We start from the raw sequence: 24246 nt of genomic DNA, 5'->3' as shown, positions 1-24246 counted from the left end.
CAGTTTGAATAATTGTTATCTCCGAGGTAGCAGCAGAACAGTGCATGATCCTGATGTTCACTGCAACATCCTCCAGAACATCTGAAATAACCTTGCATTATTGATACAAGAGACCTCAATGGAAATTACTTCTTTTCTTCCTACTTTAAATTTAAAAATAATGGACTGATTGGACCAAGCAGCTGAAAGCACAGATAGTGCATCTAGAGTTTGTTTTTTGAATTATTAACACAGCTCAAAGTTAAAAATTCAGCTTTCCTTGGAAATCTACTCTCCCATTTAGCCTGACTGCTGTTTTCAGTTTATATTATTTCTTAGACACTGCTGTGAAACTTCCTCTTAATTGGAGGCTATTGGGGGACTTGAAGATTTTTGTTTATTTGAAAAATATAGTACGGCTGAATTACCACGACCTATTAATATACATGTAGTAATGACATATAATCGCCCACAAATCCCTTGAGATGGCTCTGGCACAACAAGCCCATTTCATTTTCATGAAATAAAAAGCATCCAATTACCTAAACAACCACCTATTTCCATTAACTACACACCAATAATCAGTCAATTGGGGAAATGTTTATTCCTACGGTACATCATGGCTCACATCCTCTTTGTCCTCTCTTTGCACACCTTGTTTTCTTCACTGTGGGCTTGATTTGTCGGTGGGGCGGTAGGTTTACATCTCTCCATGATTCTTTCGGTAAAACTGTTCAACTTGTCTTCTATTTGTTCAACACGCTGTAAGCAATGCTGTTGCTCAGCATTATGCCGCGTGAACTTGAGCCAGCAAGGCAGCAGCACAGCCAGGCATATTTCCGAAGTGCTGCTGCACAGCAATAAACAGACCCTCATACATATATTTTTTTCCAAAAAATGCAAGGAGCCCCATCTGTACTGTAAACGCGTATGTACATTTTTCACTATAATGCAATCTGTCCAAAGTTCTCCTTATTATATGTGTGGGACACTGTCTCAGGAGCAGGGCGGGCAGAGGCTTGCCAGGATAGGTTACGGATAACGTGCAGTACCCCACTGGGTTCCCTCTATTCATGCTCACTCGGCAAAAAGAAGCCTCAGGCACTGGGTCACAAAATGTTCCGGCATCTCCCAGGAGGCCAGTATTGAAAGATAAAGGAAGGCAGAGGAAATGCCTATATAAAACGCAGACTTGGCACGAATACTTTCACATCCAACTCAGTGATACGATGCGAGCTCAAACTTCCTTCCTTTTCTCTGAAGAAATCTCAATTTTTAGCCCTCAAAGAGCCGAAAGGGCATGTGGAGCTCCTCAAAGCTGTGAGCAAGATCCCAGGCACGGCCCACGCTGCCGATGATTTCAGCAGCTGAATGAGGCAGTACGCGACGTGAACGAAAGCCAGCTTTTGATTACCTGATCTTTACCAGTGCCGCGCTCTGTTGAACGGTCTCAATGTAAAGATACGTATCTGTTGATATCCATGAAAGGACAGGAGAATCTGTCCAAGTAATGATCTTGGGCACTGCTACAGAAACTCCTTTACCTCCCAAGCTTTCCCTCGTGGGGCACAAAGTCAAAGCAACTGCCAGCAATTTCCATCCATCACTAAAATAGATGCCAAGATCAGGAAAATAAGGGAGTAACTGCAGTCCTTCAACTTTACTACAGTACTTCCAGCTCAGGAAAACGTCCCTTGCAATGTATCATTAGGGTCAACAAGACAAAGCAACAAAAACATTGTTCCAGAAACATCAAAATTTTTCATTTTACCTACCTGCCACTGCACAAGCACAGACGAAGTCGTGTGGGGAGTTACTAACACAGAACTGGGTGGCTCACTTGGAACTAAACAAGGAAAAAACAGGTAACCAAAGCAGTTATAACAACAAGGTGAAAAACGCTCAACTTCTGTTCATCAAATTCTCTTTCTTCACTGCTGAAGAAAATCTTCTATCCCGGCTACTACAGGGTGGGTCTCAAAAGCAATGCGGTGGATGCGAACACTGCAATCCAGGCAGAAGGCAGACAGTTCTTGGACATCCCTCGCTCTACCTCAAACCTTGGCAACTTGAGCAGGAATAAGAGAAATGCTGAGGGTGTAAATCTGGAAGAAGCTGCAGCTTGCCAGCCGCTCACAAACTGGATACACGTTTGAAAGGAAGTTAAACCAGCTCTCTGCGTGCTTGAAAGTGGGAGCAAACTGCTCCCAAATCTTCCACGATATTTTTGCCACAGCTGGGGCAAGCCCACCTTGTTCTTAGGAGTCTGTCACACTGTCACAGATTATTTTAGTTAGGACAGCTCGATTTACCATGGGTTAACCTATCCCTATCCCCACGGCCTATAGCACATACACCCCCCCACACTACAGCAGCTTAAATACGAAGAAGGGAAGGCTTATCAGGAGCTGACAGCCCTCCGCAGTGCAATGCTCCAGTGGCAGCAGCAGGTTTGCTCAGCAGAATAAATGTTCGGTTTGTTACGCAGGTGAGAAGCTTTCACAGTCTTTCCCCGTTGCATTGTGAGGAGGCCAAGCACAGCTCTGGATTCACTGTAGCTAAATTCAGAGAGAACTGAAAATAAAATTTTAAATTTCGAAACAGTGAGTCGGTGCTGTCTGATTAGTACTGGTTACAGCCTGCGCCACTACAGCGGCTGCTGAGCAGGAAGGTGGGGAGTCAGGGTGTCTTTAACAGGCTGTTGGGCTCATTGCTCGAGCATTGCACGGGTTCTTGTTCAACTTGGGATACTCCTGAGCTCTGTCCTCTGGTGTTCTGATTTCAAGGTCACATTCTTTCAACGTTCCTTGGAAAAATTGTTCCCTGTTTTTATATCCCATTGTCATATTTAACTAGGCATTCCTTGCACTGTATTAAATACTGCCCATTTCCTCGCACCATATATATATCTCAATATTACCCCATTTCCCAGGCTAAGGGTAAATACCAATGCTTTTGCACACTTTGCAGAGTTCCTTTCTCCATTCAAGACATCAGAGCTACTTCTGCATTCAGGCATTGACTTTATACAATCAAGGAATTAGAAGCTGATCTCTAAGGCTAAAAATAAAAGCCCTGTCAATGTCATTCGCAGTTTATTAGCCCTGATATGCAGGATTAAACCTTCCTGTTTCCAGGAGCTTCATACTCTTTCTTACTTCTACCTCAGCAATTTTGCCATGTTGCAGACTGATGAGGATTGTGAGTGAAAACAATTGAAGAAACTTCTTCAAATGTATGCATGGTTCTACATTTATTTTTAATGATCTCTTGTAAATTATTCAATTTCTGCAAAGATAATGGTTAGTGCAGAGTTTGGAAGCCAATCAAACAGCATTTAACTCCATTTTGAGACTCCTGAAAGTATGATTCATTATCAGAGGGCACAGCAGGACACTTATGGCTGCCTGCTATTAATTCAGCCACATATCATTTCTACCTGTATCAATCTCCTATGAACAAAACTGCATTGGCTGCTGAATTTTCCCTCCACAGCATTGCAGCAGGTCCAACGAGCCCAGCAGCACAGGGGAGTGCCCACCCCACGGTGATACCCCCAGCGTGCCTCTCCTCCTCGCTTACCATCCTGCAGAGTTGTGACCGCCTCGGTCTCTGCGCTGAAGTCGCTGTCTCCAATATCGTTGGTTGCTTTCACTCGCAGTTTATAAGAGGTGAAGGGGGTCAAGCTGTGGAACGCAAAAAACAAGACTGAGGGATGAAATCTCCCCACCTCATCACAACTTGCCTCTGAACAAGGCTCTGCAGAGAATCTACCCATTGGCAACCAAAGCCATTGAGTAGTTGGCCTCCTCTCCGCATCGCCTTTTCTTTGCAGCCTCCCCCAGCTTCCTCCAGACATGGGGGTGTTCACCCCCGTGCTGCCATCAGCATCTCCTCGGATTTCCACTGGCCTGAGTTCCTGAAAACACACATGGATTCATGGCTGAATCGGGCTCCAGAAAACAGCCATGAAGTTGCAGTTCACGGAGCAGCCTACGACTGGGGCTTGTTGGAAAGGACAAGACGTGCTGTTATTCGAGTTTTGCATGGCTACCCCAAGCCTGGCTTTCAAGCAGCTTTGCCTGAGACAGCCTCCAGACAGATCGGTGGGTCAGGTCACCCTCCGTGCCCAGGCGGGGAGGACGGGTAGAGGGGAGGCAGGCAGCATGCCCAGGGTCAGCCAGCGCGCAGCAGGCACTGGACTTCAGATCACCAGCCTTCTGCCCAGTCCTCCAGACCACGCCGTTTGATCCGCGTGGTTTGTTCCTACTGAATGACAAATTAATGCTATTACCTGGATTATTTGATAAAGACAGTAACAATAGGCTCCCTGCAGCTCTTCAACCTACGCAGTGGTTTAAGATATGCAAAGAGTGATTTCCAGCTGACATAACCTTCGCAGAGATTCTCCTGTCTTGGCTTGGCAGGGGAAGGTGTGGGGGAGGCTGCCTTTCGAGTCATGCAGAGGCTACAAATGCAGAGCCATAAGTTACGGGGAATTTAGCTAATTAATCGGTAGTGTCTAGCCATCAGCTGGCAGCTGTAGCACTGACTACAAACCCAAGTAAAGTTACTTGTAAGGAATGATTAAACATCAAGGGATAATGCCTTCTGATGGGCAGCACTCTCGCATCACGCCTGCACGACTCTTCCAGACTTTCACAGGAAAATGTTTTCAGCAAGGGGAGAAGAAATCTTCTCAGTAGTTCCACCCTATTAGGACACTGTTGCTTACTTTCAACAACTTGAATAATTGGAAACATCTTTCTTGTTCTTTTGTTTTCAGTAATGCCAATGTCAAGTTTAAATGACATAGTTGGTTTCCTTGATTTTACAGGTTTTGACTGGAAAGATACTGGGTATAATTCAGAGTGGGTATAACATCTCCAAGGTCAATGAATCAGGTCTATATTTGTACCTACAACTGCCAAGTTTTCTTTTTTCTGCACAGTTAGACAAAAGGATAGCAACAGATCTCTATCTTCTGGCACATGCCCAGGGAGCTGCCATATACCATAGCCACTGACGTTTTTACAACAGACCTGAAAAATCTGTATCCAAATGCTTTGAATACTTGATAGTCCAAAAGGTCATGGCCTTGTAGAAATCATCTGATTTGTACTAGCTGGTCAATAGAGGAAATGGACAGCAAAACAAGTACCTTCTCACAGACATTCAATTGCTTTCACAGATGTTACAAGGACTTTAATTACAACAGCATCGCTGAGGATATAATGAAGCCTGAATAACAAAGTTGAAACATTCTGATGCTATCTATAAACTTCAGAATGGAAAATACAGATAAAAATGGTTCCCATTTCATCTGGAAAACCTTATAGAGAGATAATTGCAATGCAGCATTGAGAGTTGGATTTTAACATCAGTCACTACTGAAAGAAAGAGTTTTTAAGTAGTTGTATTTTACAGAACGTTGTGTAGCTACACATGGTTTAGCCCGCGTAGCGCTATCTACCATGCTGAGCTTTCAGGAAGGGCTTCAGAAAGACGCATTGCAATCCAACTTTAATTAGATTTATTGCATGACCTTCAGCAACTCTCTCAACTGCTGTTCATAACACCACCTCTAAAATGGGAGCAGTGACCTCACTTAACCTCTCTTCCCCAAAAGGTCTGTGAAGCTGAGTGAGGCTTGCTTGGGCTTCCTAACTGTTAGAAGTGCTAAGTGGGGGAATTTCTATGCTAGTCCAGTATCTCATGGTACCTTTCAATAATGCTGGATGTTGCCTCGTGGCTGATGGAAGAGGAGTAGGTTTGCCAGTCTCCATTCGGCAACTCTCGCACTTGTACAGTAAAATATCGTATCGGTGAAGATCCATCGCTTCCAGGGACCCACTTCAACAGCAGACTCCGTGACGACACGTCACTCTGGGGGGCCACCAGCTGTCTGGGAGGTGCTGGTCGTTCTGAAATTAAACCATAGTTTGGTACTGCTTTGAGAGGAAAGGTAAAATGCAACAGCCTGATTGGGTTTTCATAGTGGTAATGCCACAGGAGATTGAGCTTTTGGATTTGCCCCATGAAGTATACAAGCCATCCCATTCCTTAACCTCCTACTGCCAAGAAGAGAGGCAAAACTTTATTCTTATCTCCATGCATAAAAGGTCACTATTGAATAGATGCTTTCCTAGCAACTGACCTAAAATCTGGGGGGAGAGGAAGTCTTAGCCTGGCAGGTTAAGGAAGAAGAATCACTAGGACCAGCAGCCAAGCAGACCAAGGAAGTCTTCAATGAAACTCTGCTGCGCTCCAGCTGCAATTGCTCTTTTGACAGAATTTGCCTGTAAACTAGCTCACTTTTAACCTGTGCTTACTACTTGGCACCACGGGACCATGTTCTCTCTGTGCTATGCATCATTCTCCTCCCCCAGCTGCTCCCCAGTCGAGGCATGACAAAGAGGAAGGGATGAAGCTGGACCAGGCTGGTGCATGGCAGAGCCAAGCGCACGACTTGCAGCTGATACTGAATTCCTGCACCAGCTTGCTCTGGTGAGGAACTGTGAACCATTAGCAGCTCCTGCTGCTGCTTCCAAACCCCAACTTGGAGATAGCGCAGAGCTGCAGTTCACTTCCAGACCTCCTCAATTCTTCCCTTCGTACCCACTAACCTTGAACCTGCAAAGTCAAACCAGGCAATGCCAATGCTGAAGGAGATCTCTCCAGAGTAATTAACCGTAAACCTTTTAGACGAGGCAGGGAATGGTAATGCAGGTGTAAGTATGCCAGTCCCCAACTGTTTCAATATAGATCTCCTTTCCCGTCACTGTGTCTCCGCACTCCATCGATTTCAACAGAGAAACTCTATAGAGTGAGGAATAATTGTTTAATTGTTTATCATGAAGATTATTGATTCTGATTAAAATGTGTGGCATGTAATAAAGCAGAAATTGATTGGAGACACCGCAGTGACTTGCTTTTGAGAAGCAATTCAATTCAACTTCATCAGCACTTGTTTCCACAAACACACCTCCGCCTGCCCGCTCCCTCGCAGCTCTGTATGGCGAGAACTTCATTTCCCTGCCATGCCCCCAAACCATTTCCGATATGGCTTGGCATTTCTCTGCAGCATGCTCTTGCTGACATCAGTGCCCAAAGATTTGTAAGCTATTAGCTGGAGGAAGCCCCCTGTGCCAGCAGCCTGCGAGCTGGAGTACAATGCAAAAGGTCAATGCCTTACACTGACAGGCTGAGACAGGTATTCTGGGTTATTCCATTGGGGAAGTGAGTGTCGCGCGGGGATTTAATACTCTCTGCCAATAAGCTTTAACCAGCTTGCAGTTCTGGGCAAGTCAGATCTTGCAGTCAGTCTCCCATGATTGGGTTTCCTTCTGCTGCTAATGGGAGATCTTCAAATCTCCTGTATTACAAGATATAATTCCTGACTCTTTGTACAAACCCATTATTATAAAGAGTTTATTTACGGGAGTTTAGCCAGAAGCAAATGCTAAGGTGAGCTGTTCGTGCAGGAATGCAAGACCAGGCCATATGACTCCATGGACTACTTTTAATTTCTCGCTACATTTACATTTTCTGACTCATTTCTGCCCTGATCACTGGTGTTGACTATTCTGAAGGGTATCACATCACTATGCAGATTCAAAGCACTACAGAACCACCTCTGGGGGATACACCTAAAATACAACTTGGGAATAGTAAAATGTAAAGATTTATACTGGTATTATCCAAGGAATTTAAAAGGAAGAGAGTGACCGATTTTCCTAATTTTCAAGTGAATTGTTGTGCCTGCCCACCTTAGTATCAAGGACTATAAGGATATTAAATGCATTTTTATAAAAGGAAATGAAATATAGTTTTGCTTCAGAATATTTCTTGTCATGTATGCACTTCTTTATTTGTTAGCAGAATAGCTGCACTGGATAAATTTCTTTATCATCTCCTCATATCCACTTTGCTGAATGTGAGACTACACATTTTTCCCTCCACATGTTACATATGGGATCACTTCAGTCAACTCTCAGTGCCTCGGGACTCTGTTCCACAGCATGCATAGAGACTCAGTAGAGCCATCCATCAAACAGAGAAAGGGTTCATTTTACGCTAGGACTTGCCTATTCAAGATAACCCTAAAGCATTGATAGCAACGAGGGATCAGTGTTCCCGCAGCAGAGCTGGGAGTTCTGCCTTGAGCTATTGTGCATCCAGCAACAGCTTGTGCGCAGTCTGGGAAATCTGAGCACGTTTTATTGAAAAGCAGAGGCTCCGAGCAGTGAGTATTCGCTTTATTGGGCATGGTGGAATTTTTTTTTAAACTTCCACATATAGGACCTTAAAATTACACTTTGACAGCAATCAGACAGGGGTGGAAGAAACCTTGAGCTGATAAATCTCTTTGATGGACAGTATCTTTAGTAGAGGCGCTTTAAGTTTCCTAAAGGTTCTTTCTCTGTGGACTGCGCTGTTCTGCACTGGGAAGGCTGCACATGACCTGGAGAGATATGCCAGCAGGAATTTTAACACCAACCAGACAGGCCAGAAGTAGCTGAAATGCACCACACAGGTTCTCGCTGCTGGCGGTTGAACATCAGGCCAATGTCCTCTCTTCTTAGAAGTGTTATGGGAAAATAACGAGGAAGACATTGCGGGCAAATAGCATGGGAAATCCTTACTCTTGCACTAAATGATTTGCAAGGTGCAGAAAGGACTTAAAATAAAGAGATTGCTTAGTAGGCAGACTTGAAGAACAAAAAGTAAATATAATTCATTGTATTACGGTGCAAGACTTGGGCAAGAGCCAAGACCAGGCACGCAAGCACACGCAAAAGTGCTACCAGTAGTTGAAAGACGTTTATGGAGGTCTGCCCTAGTCACCTGCTGAAGTGTGCTTCTCTTTCAACTGGATTTTTATAAATCACAGGAGCTGCACGGTTTTAATTTTTGAGGGAGAAGTTTTCTTGAAGATTAATATCCAGACAGCACAATGGGTCAGAGTGGCACATGGCACAAAAACCAGTGATGCGCAGAGGAGCGGTGCTGGTAAAAGTTATCCTGGCTAGCTTTGACTTAGACCAGATACATGCTTTGCAGTGGAACATGGCATATGGTACAAGACCAGATGAAAACCCACACTCCTGTTGTCTACCAATGTATTATCTTTATGTAAAAAAACATAAAATCTCATGTACAAGTAGAAAATACATTTTTTCTAACTAGCAGGTCTAGAGATCCGTTCTAAGGCTGAAGAATCAAGTAGTTTATTGACCCAAAGCATTCGAAACAAGCAATGATGTAGAGCAGATTCTGTAATACCTTACATGTATTTCACATTTTTATCTGTTTGGTATCTAAGCATCTGGGTTCATTTACACACATGTAACTCCTGCTTTCTTCAAGTAGACTTCCTACAGAACAGAATTTGATTGGAGATTTAGAATGCGAATAACCATTTTATGGCTGATGCAAGAAGCAGAAAAATTCTGTCCTATCCAGATACAAACACCCCGCTCAAGTGTGCGGCAACGAAAGGCCAGAGTAATTACTAATGTTAGGTCAGACTGATGTACAATGGAGGAGCTGTGGAGAAATCCTGCAACATCACCGCCTCTCATTTTGCATTCCCTAATCAATATAATTCATCCATCACTTACTTTCTTAAGATTGCAATCTTTCTAGAAAACGAGAGTGCTGAAAAAAAGATCTGACTGCAGAAGGAGGCTGCATATGGCCAATATAGCAGCTGATGGAAAAATCAATTTCCAACAGCCCGGCAGGTTAGAAGAACTGTGTCTGATAAAAGTCTGTCTTGCTCACCAGGTTCCTCAAATCACGATGTTGCTATGGTTTGGGGCAGGTTTATGGGGTGAGAAGGAGGAGGTGTACAGGCTGTAGCCTGTTATTAAAATTCCCCCAAGTGCAGCACAGCCTCCAAGGCATGCAACAGAAAGTACCTCAACCTGTGGCTGCAAGCATTACCTCTTTTTTCTGTCGTGATCACCGTGGCTTCCAGAGGCTCCCCCCAGCCCTGCCTGGTCTTGGCAGATGTCCGGAAGATGTATGCTGACTCAGGGGTGAGATCTGTAGCAGTAAACTGCCTGACTGTCGAGCCAACCTCCACCGTTGTGAACTTGTTGGGGCTGCTGCTGGCCAGACGGTAGGCGATCTGATACCCTGAAATCACAGCATCAACAAGAGAGAGAAAAAGGGTCAGGATTTTTTTTTTCTAGCAGGGACAAAAGAGCAACAAAACTGTTAGCTTATCATAATTACTTGTTTATCTGAGACCAGAACAAAGTAATTTAATTCCTTTAGTGCTATAAAACTGCTTTAGGGCAGCCCTCCCCCAGTCAAGGCGCACAGGGGGTCTACTGAATGTTATCTGCCATAAAACTGACCTCACTCTCCATCCTTTATACCAACAAGACATAACACCAGTTTAATCTTTCCTGAGCATACTGGTACCTTTTTTGGTACCACCCACCCAGCTGAGCCTGTTCAAGCCAACACCCTCTGTTTCAGCTTTCCCCCCATGCAGCCATGTGCATGTGTGTGCCCACAGGCTCCCCTCGCGCGGTTTCAGCATGGGCTCACACTAAAGGTTCTTCAGCTGCAGAGCAGCCGCACTGCCCAAACCGTGCAGCCTTCGTATCGTACCGCTCAGGTAAAGGCTTGCTCCTGCTTTTTGCACGTGTGTTTTTCTCAGCTCCCCCCGCTCCCCCATAGCTGTACAGCGAGTGCCAGAACTGCCACTAAAAGCATCCTCCTTCTGTCATTCACCGTTGCTGCCCTTGCCCACAGCCCAAGGAAGAAGCCTGCAAGCTGTGAGGTCCTGCTTCAACCAAGCAGCACTTAATAATCAATTTGGTTGATGCCTGTAAGTGATAACCCCCATTCCAACCTGCCTGACAATTAGGAGTTCGCAGTTTAGCCTGTATTATTAATGATCCAACTGTGCAAAGGAGGGCTTCCAGGGCTCTCACGCACCACTAGCAGCAACTGTCCCCCAAAGAGGAGCTGCCAAATGCTCAAATTCATTTTGTAAACCCAGCAATTGAATAAGGCTCTCACTTCTGGAGCTCGACGGTAACTTTCAGTCCAGCTGCTGACTTCCAAAATCAATTAATACCAGAACGGGTGTGGGGCTTTATTGCCCAAGCTGAATACAGTTGTATGATTAAACGCTTCATGGAGTTACACAGGGCAGAGGGGAGCAAACAAATCCAAATCAAACCAGCTGAAAACAAAACAATCCTGACGTGATTCTGCCAACCCTCTGCTCATCTTCCGAACAACAAAGGGGTCTGCAGCACCTGAGACCATCTCTTTCTCTTGGAATTAATATCCCAGCTAGAATTTGAACTCCCACCACACTTTGGCTGGAACAAGAATAAGGGGAGCCAAACCTGGCATGCTTCATTTGCGAAGGTCAGTGCATGAAAACGGAGGTTTTTATCTTACCTGTGGCTATTTGACAAAATCAATGACATTTATTTCCCACTGTGAACATGCAACAATTGCCGCATACCCGCTCATGGAAAAGGCACAAACAGTTCCTGCACTCTCTTGAATGAACGCCCTTCTTGTGTGTGTTGCACGCTGGCAGAAACAGTGGAATTTAATTGGGATAGAGATGGTATTAATTTTGGTGTGCTGACTCTCACAGTACTGTTGACGATGCACCAGCATTTCCTTGTCCTTTTTTCTTCAGCAGCTGCTAGGGAAAGTGAGGCAACAGCCATCGCTGCCTCAGACGGAACTGATTTGGTTGCACAGACACCTCGATGAGCGACTTGGCTTTTCTGAGAACCCGCGGCTTTGGCCTGAGCTCCTGCATGCTGTGGCTGCAAACAGGTTTGGGCACAGAGCCGACTCACTGCTGCGCCTTCACGCGCTCCAGGCACCCACGTCTGGAAACGGGCATCGGCAGCGAAAGGCTCCCAGCGCCTGAGCTGGCTCACCCCGTGCTGCTGGGGAACCCTCACGCACTGTGCCAGCTGGTCTGTCAGGAACGTAAGTAAAGTCTTAGGGTCTTACACTTTGAACATTTCATTTTTCCATATGAAAACTACCTCCATTTAGCCACGGCACCAGCTCTCCCATTCCTGGTCCAATATATTTCACCAAAGTATTTCTGTACCTTTAATTCTAGAATATCTTCATCTTCTTTAAAGTCCACAGGGAGACAGATAGCAATCGGGAGAAGGAACTGATATACCACAATCTTTTTTGTTTATACAGATGTGAAGAAGGCGGGAGTGAAAACCCCAGTGCAGGATTTCAATAAAGGGGAAAAAATAGTCAAAGAAATGCACTGGGGAAATTTTTACAGCAGCAGGAAAGATGAAGGAAGCACCAACCAAGATGGCTAAAGAAGTCTGATAAAGGGACATAAGATGCAAAGAATAAGACCTGGAGGGAAACAGAGAATATTAAAAGAATAGAAAAGTTGATTTATCTAGTTATTAAAAGATAAGTATGATATCTGGGACATATCCTTGTCGAGTAATTTCCTCTCTTTTCTAAACCTCTGTAAAACATAAAGTGTAGTTAAAATGTAAGGAGGGAATAGGAAGATAACTATTTACTGCTAACTGGTGGTACTCCTGGCTGGAAAGCCAATTACAGACACGCTCAGATTAGGCAAAGGAACACATGCATATCTAGGCCATTATAATAACTCACACAAGAATGGATCCTTGGCTAGTGCAAAAACTAATTTAGCCATGAGAAAGAAGAAACCTCTTGTCACAGCCTGCCTCTCTGACAGGCTCTGCAAACTCCCTTTCAATGCATCCCCATGAAAAACAGCATCAGCCCTCACTGTCCTCTCCTACATCTGCCGTGTTGGCTGGAAGTCTGGGTAAATATCTGTTTTCCTGGATATCTCAGGCAGAGTTGACACAACCCGAGCCATCACCTTTACAGATGTCCCCAGAAGCTCAACACTTCCCTCGGTCTGATTCAAAGCTACACATCCAAACTCTGCACCTGAACTCAGCTTGCTCTTCTTGCTACCCTCAGCCCACCTGAGAGATAGCCAGTTTCTTAATTTTGATCCCCTATGTCACCTTCTTCTATTAGACAGTTTGGGACAGCCACGATATGTGGTGGCATAAAAAGCATCACTTATCTTTTTTTCTGAGTGACACAGCAGACGCAGCATTTAAACCACAGCTCGGATAATAATTAGGGCTAATGCAAGATCAAAAAGATAAAATTATGAAGTTGATGAATTTCAGCAACATGGGATGGGAGAAGACAGGAAATGTTAAGTGAAATCAAATGAGGGAAATCAATAGAGGTAAATGGAAAGTGTTCAAAGAGAAATTAATGTATGCTTGAGGGCTATAAGAGGCAATAACTGCAATTGCTGCAGTTGCGGAATAAGGAAGTTTCTTTCCCTGACTAGACTACGACAATCAGATGTCGCAGATATCTTAGATTAAAAAACAAAAATATCAAAGGTTATGAATGAAAGCAAAATCTTTAAAAGGTGATCAGAGCACACCCTTTGGGGAAAGGAGTATCTTACAGAATACAAAGTATTTGGATGGTCAATAAGAACAATTCCTATTATTTTCTTAATTTTTCTTCTCCCCCCCCCCCCCCATATAGCATTAGATCCTAAATCTCTTCTGCTATTGGGAGTTCTGCCATTCACTAGGCCAAAACAACATAAAAAAAAGCCCTGAAAGATCAACTCTTCTACTGATTCATTGAAAGCAGGCTTAATTTCGCATTAGCGTCTTTTTAAGTATTTTTCGCACAACTGCAAAGAGTTTCCTGAGCTACGCTTTCTGAACTTGACAGACGGCAACAGTCTGAACTGCCTGGTAAATGTTAGGTCACTGTAACCCAACCAGTGGATTCCCCAAAGCAAACGGGGAGGAAGATGACAACACACCATGAATATAAAAGAGCTTTCAAGCTCATCACCATACCCAGCCCTTCAGAACTGACAGCACCCGTTCACGCAGGCCATGGTGCAGCAGAGATACAAACGCTTATTAATTTGTCACAGAAGCTGGGGAAAGCCGAATGATACTGGGAGGTTACGGTCTGTCTGGTGGAGCAGCAATCCAGTTTGTTGACTTTACTGCTTATCTGTTTAAGGGCCAGTGGGTGTGCAAATGCAGTCTAGGATCAAAATATGAATTTGAAAACATGGATTACATCCAATTTTGGTTCAAATTCTCGGTGGAGTTCTTACAGTCTTTCGCAACAAGCTTCAGGTAAACGCCAAAGGCAAGGATACCATGAGGAATACTAACTAGCACCTAGGAGGATGCGGGTGCAGCTCATTTTCAGGGGAAGCTCATTGCCAGAGGTGCACATACGCACATTAATTCATCATTTCTTCTTTAACAGTATTTGAAGGAACTATGTTGGGTGCTAGCTGAACTGAGTGCGGAAAAGTCGACAGAGCGAAGCTTCAGATGGTTAGCGTAACATTCCCAAAAGGAAAAATGGAAATATCTTGCAGTCTTCCACTGTAAAATATTTAAACAAACAAACAAGTGGTTTTCCCTCTTGGTACCTGCCAGTATTTCATCCTGCTAATCTCCCTCTGAAATGCTAGAACATGTTTTGATATAGAATACAAAAATGTTAGCTGCAAAGGTGCTTGTATACTCAGAGGACAAAGCTAGCAGAGCAGGAACATTAGTTCAAAGGCTCTGAATATAAGTTGCTCTTGCAAAGCAAGCATCTTTTTCTTTCCAACCCCAGTAGTGAATCGAAGGGCACCGTGCAATATTATGTTAACTTCTTTTTTCCAACAACTGTACTGCAGTGCACTTGGCTGCGGGGATTACGATGGTGTTTTGAAAATATATTACAGTAATGAGATTTAAAAGGTGTACAGGAAAAAAAATAAATTTGCAACCTTTACTTACAATGCTACACATTGTTTTTTGTCTGTTTTTGAAGTAGACCTCACTTCTTCGGAAAGATCACAGAAGTACTCAGCATGAGTAATCTTTACTTTTTTCCTCTGACATTGGCAGCTAACTACTTCCTCCACGAACCTCAATATTTCTACTATCGCAAAAATAAAAGACTGAGAACTGTTGAATAAAGACAACGGACTTCAAAGAGGTGGACTGGGGGAACTGGCAGGTAACGTCCCCCTGGGAAGGAATTCTAAGGGAAAAAGGAATTCAGGTTAGCTGACAGTTTTAAAAGAGACAAAAAAAAAGTACAACTATCCCAATGCAGACAAAAGATGGTAAGAAGCCAATACGTTTGCATTCAGAGCTCACTAATGACCTGGAAATCAAAACTGAAGAGGACAAAAAGTTGAAACAGGACACACGTCTAAGGGAGTGTATAAATAGACAGCACAAGCATGTAGCGACAAAATCCGAATGGCTAAAGTGCAAAGTGAGTTAAGGGCATCAAAGGCAATGAGAAAGATTTTTCTAAATACGTTAGAAATCTGAGAGACAGAAGGAGGACAGGACAACTAGTGGGAAGAAAAGATAAGCACAAGACAGGTGAGACAGAAAAGAACGGAAGGCTGACACCTCCGCTGCTTCATTTTCACACTCACAAAAAACTTGATGCTGACTAGATACTTCACGCAAATTAAAACTGACAACAATATAAGTAGGGATGTAGGATAGAACAGGGAACAGGTTAACGAATATTTAGTTAAGTGAGATGTAATCAAGTCAGAAAGGCCTGATGAAATTGGTCCCACGATGCTTATCTAACTAGCTGGAGCCATCTCTGAATAATTAGTGATTATCTTCAAGAACTTGTGGAGGACAGGTGACATCCCACAATAGTACAGAATGGCAAACAGAGTACCCTATCTTTTAAAATGGGAAAAGAGTGACCAGAGGAATTCTGGAAAAATCAAGCTAAAGTTCATTATCCAGAAAGATCCTGGGGGGGGAAAAAAAAAAAGAGTCAACATGTAAGGATCCATGAGGATAATAAAGTGCCAAGAAACAGCCAATATGTACTTGTCTGGAGTGAATAATAAATATCAAACCATCTATTTTCCACTTTGACAGTGTAATTAGCCAGGTGGGAAGAGAAGATATAATCCACGCTGACTTTAAGTAAGGCTTTAATACGGTTGCACACAGCCCCATCAAAAGCAAACGAGGAAGAGAATCAAAGAAAAATACAACACATTTTGACTTGAACACTTATAAAAAGACAAGTAAAATGTTGTTATCAACAGTTTGCTAACAAACTGGGAGGACACACTAAGTAAGCTTTCATGAGACCCCATGAATGAGTCTGCTTCTGTTCAATATTTTCATTAATGACCTGGCTGATGGAATCACCAGTGTACTCGAAACTCCAAAAATGAAACCAAACTGTGAGTGGCTGCGCACACTTCAGAGGACAAGAGTGTCGTTTAAAGTGATCTTGATAATGAGAAGAGGTGGTCTAGAATCAGTAAGATGAAATTCAATAAAAGCACCTGTGAATTATCACGCTTACAAAGAAAAAGCTTAATGTACATATAAAAGAGGGACTGACTGACCTGGAAGCGTACTACAGAAAAAAAGTAGGAATTAATAGCGGGTCGTAAACCTACTTAGTTACACCAGCAGTGTTGCAAAAAAAGTCAAGTCAGGACAGTATCAAGGATCCTGGGATGTGTTACTGCGGAACGGACTGTGCCAGACATTGGAAACAACAGTCCACATGCTCAGCACGCCAAGCACTCTTTACGGGACAGCCTCCCCCCTCCCTTCCAACCCAGCATTTGCAGGGTTTTTTCGTCAACGTAGTGGCCATGAGGAAGAACCAACTGAGCGGGGGATGCACTGCGCAAAGCACTCTGGAGAGACAAAATAAAAGAATGCTCCTACTGCACCGAGCTTGCAACTTCAGCAAATAAGGCTGACAGAGTGCAGCAACACGAGGCATCGGAACGCAGTTGGGAGAGCAAAATGTCTTTTGTACTTTCTCAATATTTCTATCAAATGTTTTTTTAATCCTTAACCACATCCTGCATTTCAAATCCCAGTCTCTACTGAGAGTAAGTTCTAGGACACACAGTTCCCTAAAAAAAGCAACAAATAAAGCCCAGAAGACAACCGGGAAGCCAAGCTTCCTTGGGCTGCAGAGAAACCCTGCGCGGAGCTGTCTCTGACAGCACTCCGCTGCCAGGCTTCCCACAGACTCCTTCTCAGGCTCCGAAAGTCCCTGCAGCGTCTGCTTTGGAGCCCATCTGATGATTTCTCTGCATCTTTAGGTGTCAGGATCGCTTCGGGAAACTACACACCTGAGCAAGCACTTTGAGTTCTTGACTCCAGATTTAAATGCAATGCCAGACTGCTGCTTTACTCAAGGGGATGCCACCGACGCAGCAGCGTTTGAAGCCGGCACCCTCCACCCAACAGTGTAGGCTTCAGGAAATATGGCTAAAAGACTACAAGCAAGCCTGGAATGACAGCAGTGAAATTAGAAGCAGGAAGGCCTGGCAGACTGAGAACTAAACAAAACCCAAAAGCTTTTGCTTCTGTTTTCAGAATTGAGAGACAAATCTTTACTCACCAGCTAGAACTGCTATAAAATGTGTTAACATCAGCAGAGAACACAAAATGGCTGGGTAACTATTAGCTACTTTAATTTTCCAGGCAAGAATGGATTCTTACATTGTAAAAGTCTTCATGTTTTAAGTACAAGTAGTGGCTGGTGTACACATTGCAAAGGCAACCCAAGAGTTACAAGGACAGGAAGGTAAGCAGGTTTTTCACGAATTCCTGTTGTGCCTTGCTGCCTCTGTTTCCCTTGATGGAAAGCCAAATGTGAGTTAACTCCTTGCGACCTGTCGGGCAGTACTATCCAAGGGAAGCAGTAAAATGGAAGCACACATGAAATCAAAATGCTGGGCACGCCGGCAAAGGCGACTGGGGGGAAGGAGGGGAAAATCCAGCTCTCCCCTGTGCAGCTCTACAGGCAGTTTGCCCAACAGCCAGCCTAAGAGGTTACAAACCCAACTGCAGATGGGAAGAGAGATGACAATTCAAACAGAGAGCCATGAAAGACACAGAATTCTGGCTCAGGAAAACATGCACTCTGGAGCCGGGCAGACTTTTCCTCCTCACCACAGGGTACCGTGTCACTCAGCTGACACCAACATCTTTTCTTTTCTTTAGCCACGCATTTGCTTATGTGCGGTTTCTAATCCAACGTGCAAGGGGAAGGCAAACCCAACGGCCAGAGCTCGCTCTGGTCTCCAGCCCTCTCCTCCCAGCCCTGGGTTTGCTGCTCGCTCTTACCCAGAATAACTCCATTGGGCTCCTCCGGCGGCTGCCAAACAATCCGTACGGATGTCAGCCTCACCTCGGGGAACACCAGCCTCACGGGCGGCCCAGGGGCTGGAAAGAAAAACAGAGATCGTGCTAGCAAGCCTTGCGTGTAAGAGGAATTGCAAGTTTTCTGCTCACCTTGCATAGGAGGCAGCCTAAGCCAATATAACACCAACAATAAGTAGATGGTTAGGAGCACCTACGTATGTACATTATATACACGTCTTCTGAGGAATCCTGTCCACGGCCAAATGCCTCCAGCACCCATGGACACCAGACATGACACAGAAACAATGCACCCTCCAGTGTTTATATTGCATTTTACCTGGGAAATGCATTTAGCAGGGTGCTCTGACCAAGGAGCTCCGACCTCTGCAAGAGGTCTCCCAGCAGTGCAGCGGGGAGTCCCTGTGAGCCGGCCGCAGCCCTGCCACGTAACCCATCAGATACCGTGAAGCAAGCCACCAAGCTGCCTTTACAGAGAGCTACAGGTCAGCTGAAAACACTTCATACCTGTTGGAACTGAAGACTACCTCCTCTCTGTGTCATCAGCACCATCTGTGAACCACCTCTGATTTTACAAGTGCATTTTAAACACTTAGGTCTGAGCAGGGGGACCCGAGGCAGGCAAGAAGCACATTAATACGGACGGCTGGTGCCTGCACTGACCATCCCAGGTTCACAAGGTGAGGAGATGCTAATTCTTACATTAGCATTTGCAAAATTTCCCCTTCGGCACAAATTCCACCTGCATTACCCCTGATGATACTTTTAATTACGCTGAGCCCAGAGGAGACACAACATATTTATGTCAGGGGTATGGGGATGGAAGAACAATTTGCATCATCTGCCAACACGCGCTTAAGGAGGGAACTGCTATAATGGGGTTATCTAAAACAAACAGTTTTATATATTTCCCATTATAGTCTGATATGTACATTTCAGTGAGTGCTTTTTCTCTCCCTGCAGAGTTCTGCTAACAGTAATTTCTCTTTGTTTCCTTTCAAAGAAAAAGCCAAGTCCCCACATAGGCAGCGTGCTGAGAAAATGGCTAAAAACAATGCCAGGGAGCTGCTGTCCCTGCTTCCGTCCCCGTTCCTGTCCCTGCATGCTCCTGCGCCTTCCCTGCACTCCGTAGAAAAGGACTCGTTAAGCCCGAAGCCTGAATGTGTTTTCAGCCCAACCAAATTACCTTAATGAAGTTGTTTGTAGAAACCAATGTTTATTCCATTACTATTGAAAAGATTTTGATGAAAAGGGAGAGACTTATTTTTTTGGTTTATCTTCATTGGAAGTAATAAACAGAAGCCTCTCATGCTGATATTAACCTTCATTTAATACTGAAAATGTAATGAAAATACAAGTAACTCTAGCATCTGCAAAGCCAAAAATATTTTAAGAGCTGAACTAAATTTCTGTAAAACTCCATGAGCAGAAATGCTCCCACCACAGCGACACGTCCAGGCAGCACCGGGGCGAGGGGCTTGCTGGGGCTCCTTCACTCATCTGATGGCCCTTGGGAGCCCCTGCGCCCATGGGCAGTGCGGGAGGCACTGCCAAAAGGAACCTGGTACCATCACCTCCCAGGGTCTGCGACTTACTCGTTTTGGGAAAAAAATGAGAATGGATTATGAAAGTGCCAGTTCCCTGCCTCTCCTGCAGTCCAGTCAGACCCAGATTTGTTTATCGCTTTTATTGATTTCATTTGCAGCATTCCACTTTTTTTTTAGAGCGTGATTCAACTTCAATAGGAATTTAAATTTGGGGTCTAAAAATTATTTTTGATAGAAGTTGTCTACACTGAGCTTCAGAGTACAAATTTAGAAGCTTTCTTCATCAGCTGCAGGGAAAGAGGAAACAGGGGACTCCAGCATTCTGCATTTTTGCCAAACCCTCAGCCCATGACCAATGGAATAGTGCTGAGTTATACTAGGTAGGGACCAAGTCCTTTAGGTTCAAAGTTGAAAGAAAAAATTTTTAAAAATCCAAATAGCCTTAGTTTGGGCTGTCGCCTACACTTGCATCACTAAAAGAAGGCAGTGTTAAAAGGTCGGATCAAATAAGATACTTCTTCTGGTAACCTTTAAACTTACCATCATCCTTGGTTCTTTCTATAACTGCAGGAGAGCTGGGGACTCCATCTCCGATGCGCGTGAATGCCAACACCTGGATCTCATAGAGCACATACTTCCGCAAGCCGGACAGCAGGAAAGACTGAGTGTGGTTACCCCTCACTATTTGGCTCTTTGGTTCGGAGTCTAAATCCTTTGCTTTGAAAAGTATCTGCAGAATAAACGTATATGAAACAGAGAGAGAAAAAGATTGTTAGGCAAGGACTGACAAGAAGGGTACGCATTTTAGATTCCTCCTTTTCACAAAATATAAAATGAGATTATATTCACCAACGACCCCTTTGAAAGACAGCACACTTCCCGTATCTTCTCCAGCTGACTTATGAATAATATAAATATCCAGCAGGTGAATAATAAATAACAAAAAGCAAAACCATACCCAGGTAATGCATCAGAAATTAAATCAGCATGAAACTCCAGTTGCATACCTTGTAACCCAGGATGAGACCATTCTGCTCGGACTCAGGGACTGCAGTCCACGTCAGAAGGATCTGGGTTGAACTCACAGCTTCGGCAGAGACGTTCTCGGGAGGAGCAGAGGGAACTGGAATCACACGGCATTACCAAAAAGTAGAAACAAGTAAGACACATTACATCATTTTGCTCCATCTCCCTACCTGCCTGGGATTGTTCCAGGATCCTACAGAAGAGTACCTGAGTCCAAGAGGACCGGAATAAGTTCTAGACAATCCCTTCTTATCTTGTATTCATTCTAAATCTTCGTTGTATTTCAGCCTGCTTCACAATTTCTTGCCAGTTCATCTCCGAAATCATAATGTTTGTAGAGCTAAACATTTAACATGAATCAGTGTCTACCAACAGACAGTAAATATATACAAATATTAATAAATTTCATGTTTTATATATTTGCAGTAATTAGAATCAAGCTCAAATTGCTGGACTTCTATGGAAGTCTATCTCCCAGTATCTCTTTTCCATACATTTTATTTCCCTATGCCAAAAGTTAGAAATCTTTATTAACAGGAGTTTATCTTATGGTACGATCTGTTCTAACAACAAGTTTTATACCACCCTGGCTTCCTATATCATCTGAAAGGAAATTATAGCATCTTGTCTAGAGTTAGCAATAATTTCAACCACTGGATTACACTCCCAGTTCAGTATGAAGTTCTTTAACCTATGAGCCTTTGATTATGTGATAGTGCTCAACATTTGCAATACATCAATTATAGACGGATACATTAATGGAAGGTGTATCTTCAGGGACTGAGATGGTGTAAATGAAAGACATGCCTCTTTCATTTAGGTTGCAAAATTGGCTCTTAGGAAACTAGAAACATCATTAGAACTGATAGCACAGGAACACTGTAATTTTCTCTGACTCGAGAGAAAAGCAAACTTGCATTTTCTGATGCCATTAGAACTCTAACCGCTGCAGAACAGCCACACAACTGCAAGCCTTTGTAGGCAAGCTTAACAGCACACCATGTTACGCAAGCAGAATTTGAAGCTATTTTTAAGAGTCCACATTTTATGCTGCCCTTTTGCATTTTTTTTTCCTGTGGCATTTCCAGCATCTGAAGGGTACAGTCTTTTCTCCAGCCTGATAGACCCGTCAGACCTCCAGAGAACGTTCACCAGGTTATGTTACACAAGCACTTATGGACAGTGAGGCTTGATTAGGTCCCAAATGTATCACAAAAAGGAGCACAAATCTCTGCCAAAAGTAATGCTTTCCTGGCTGTCCGAATGAAAGAACAGATTTGCTGTTTCGAAGGCGAGCTCCTGAAGCTCCTAGCAACACGAACGAGATAATGAGTATGACACCAGAATTAATATAAATTGAAAAAAAAGCGCACCGCCCCCCACCCTTGTGCACTCAAGGTTAACCGCAGAGATAGTAATTTCTGAAACAATTTCCCTGTTACCAATTATTTGGGACATGAGAAACAGAGCACCATCACACAACGCTGCAGCAGACTAAAATCCAATTTTTTTTCCCCTCCAATGCTGAAGTGCCTTTTTTTTTTTTTTCCTAAAATCTTCTCCTAGATTTATCCCCCACAAGGATATAATTACGTTAAAGGAAAATAGATTGCCAGGAGCCATGAATGTCTTTGGATAGCTGCCATAGCTTTATCTGTAGATCTTCACAAAGAGCTACTCCCACATGAATCACTTCTGGAGAGAAAAAGGGTGGAGGTGGGTCGCAGGAAACCAGGATGCGGAGAGGAAAGAAGCCCTTTCCAGCCACATTTATTTTTATTTTATCTGGTTTGAAGCCTTTCAAGAGAGAAAAAGTTTCTTTATTTTACAAATATTTCTCTTCCTCTTTGATCAGCAGCCGCGAGACGTCCTGAATTCCCAAAAGGCGGAGGCTGTGCCCGGGCTGGCCCTGCGTGCGCGCTCGCTTTGAGGTGTGGGTGCGATCCCGCTGCTGACAAAGGAGAGAACGGTCTGCCTGAAGATTTATTAGCCCAGACTCCCCTTAATTCCCAGTGACAGCCGGAGCAGCTAAACGTCCCCTCTCGCTGGAAAGGAATCTAAGCCCAATGGTAAAAATGCTCGTGTTCATTGAGTGCGCTTTAACTCTCCAGTTCTCCTATCAGTGTTGAGCATTTTATTCTAATATGGATGTATGAATTCAGGACCTGCAAGTGATATTCGGGATCTTACTGTCGCCAGTCTTCTATGAAGTAACAGACTTTGATCGACCCTTTAAGAATGAACTGAAACATAAACTTCATTTCTCCAACCCCTCTCCTCTCTCAGGATATCCTGATTCAAAGAAACTGTAGTTTGCTAAGACTAATTAGTGGCTTGAGTGAAGCATATAGATCCCTCTTCCCTCTGCAAGCTCCTTTCTCTAACGCTGGTTTCCTTAACCGTTGCACTGAAGACTTTGTTCTAAGCTCCAAAGCCGAGTTCTCATTGGTAACCTGCAAGAACAGAAGCCAAGCAACAGTGTCCAAAAAAACCTCCGAGCTTTAATGAAATGAACCGGAAACGCCAAAACTAAACGATGAGCTAATCCAGCAAACTGCCAGCTGTGCGATGTACTTTAGGAGATCAAACGTAGGAAATTACAGAGTTACTGGCACTTTCCGCTGGAACTTCAATAAGAACTCAAGTTTTTAAGGTTATCTGCTCTAGCATCTAAGATCATGCATCCTCTTTCTACATCTGACACAGCCGTATTTGATATACAGCAAATGATGCTGTTTTCTGTCTCTAACTGGGCCAAACGCAGCTTTTAATAAGCCAGCCTGTATTCTGGCTTTCTAAGAAAGCTGGATAGTGGGATGCAGCGGTTCTCTCCGCTTTTTGCAGCTCATTTTAGCTGAACATCCATCACTGGTTTTTTGAAAGTAAAAATTAAGCTGGCATATTGTACATCTGCCGTCAATTAAGAAGTGCAAATTTAGAGCAAGGTTCATGGCAAACGCAGCATAGCTGCAGCACACAACCATTTTGCCTGTAAAATTAGATACTGCAGGCCAAATTCTCAGCTTGTATAAACTGACAAATCCCCGCAGTGAAATTGGACCACATCTGAATTATCAAGCGATGCTTTATCACACCACAGTAACTGCTTTATGAAGGTCAGCCTCTGAGACATCGGGAGATTGATCCTTGCCACAGATATGTGACAATGCTTGTGGAGTTGCTGATTTTGTAAGACAAGTATACACATTCATGTAGCTGGATATTAGGAGCCCAAAAAAATATGAAGGCAGCGGGTTAGCTGTATTCGAGATGAATTGTTTGAAAATAAGAGGGTTTATATTTCAAAGCAAGCAGCCCTGCCAAGGTTGTTCTAATACATTAGAGGTCCTCGCATCTTCATGCCTTCTCTATACCGTACCTACTATCATCTTCAATTTATTGAGTGGAAACTGAGCTCGTTACTCTGTAGCTACTTT

The 24246-nt window shown here is 43.8% G+C and overlaps 1 protein-coding gene across 2 annotated transcripts in view; it reads right to left on the bottom strand.

Moving 5' to 3' along the window:
• The window catches only part of SDK1 (sidekick cell adhesion molecule 1), a 429398-nt gene that overhangs the window by 57307 nt on the left and 347845 nt on the right, over window positions 1-24246 (bottom strand). For both annotated transcript variants that reach the window (XM_075436492.1, XM_075436493.1), the window contains exons 26-32: window positions 20791-20906; window positions 20324-20513; window positions 18201-18299; window positions 9928-10122; window positions 5702-5903; window positions 3562-3665; window positions 1755-1825 (exon numbers count right to left, since the gene is read on the bottom strand). In XM_075436492.1, coding sequence (XP_075292607.1) covers window positions 1755-1825; window positions 3562-3665; window positions 5702-5903; window positions 9928-10122; window positions 18201-18299; window positions 20324-20513; window positions 20791-20906 — 977 coding nt within the window. The remainder of the gene's footprint in view (window positions 1-1754; window positions 1826-3561; window positions 3666-5701; window positions 5904-9927; window positions 10123-18200; window positions 18300-20323; window positions 20514-20790; window positions 20907-24246) is intronic.

This window comes from Opisthocomus hoazin, chromosome 15 (genome assembly GCF_030867145.1).
Source record: "Opisthocomus hoazin isolate bOpiHoa1 chromosome 15, bOpiHoa1.hap1, whole genome shotgun sequence".
NCBI lineage: Eukaryota > Metazoa > Chordata > Aves > Opisthocomiformes > Opisthocomidae > Opisthocomus > Opisthocomus hoazin.
This window is presented reverse-complemented; position numbering and strand designations above follow the sequence as displayed.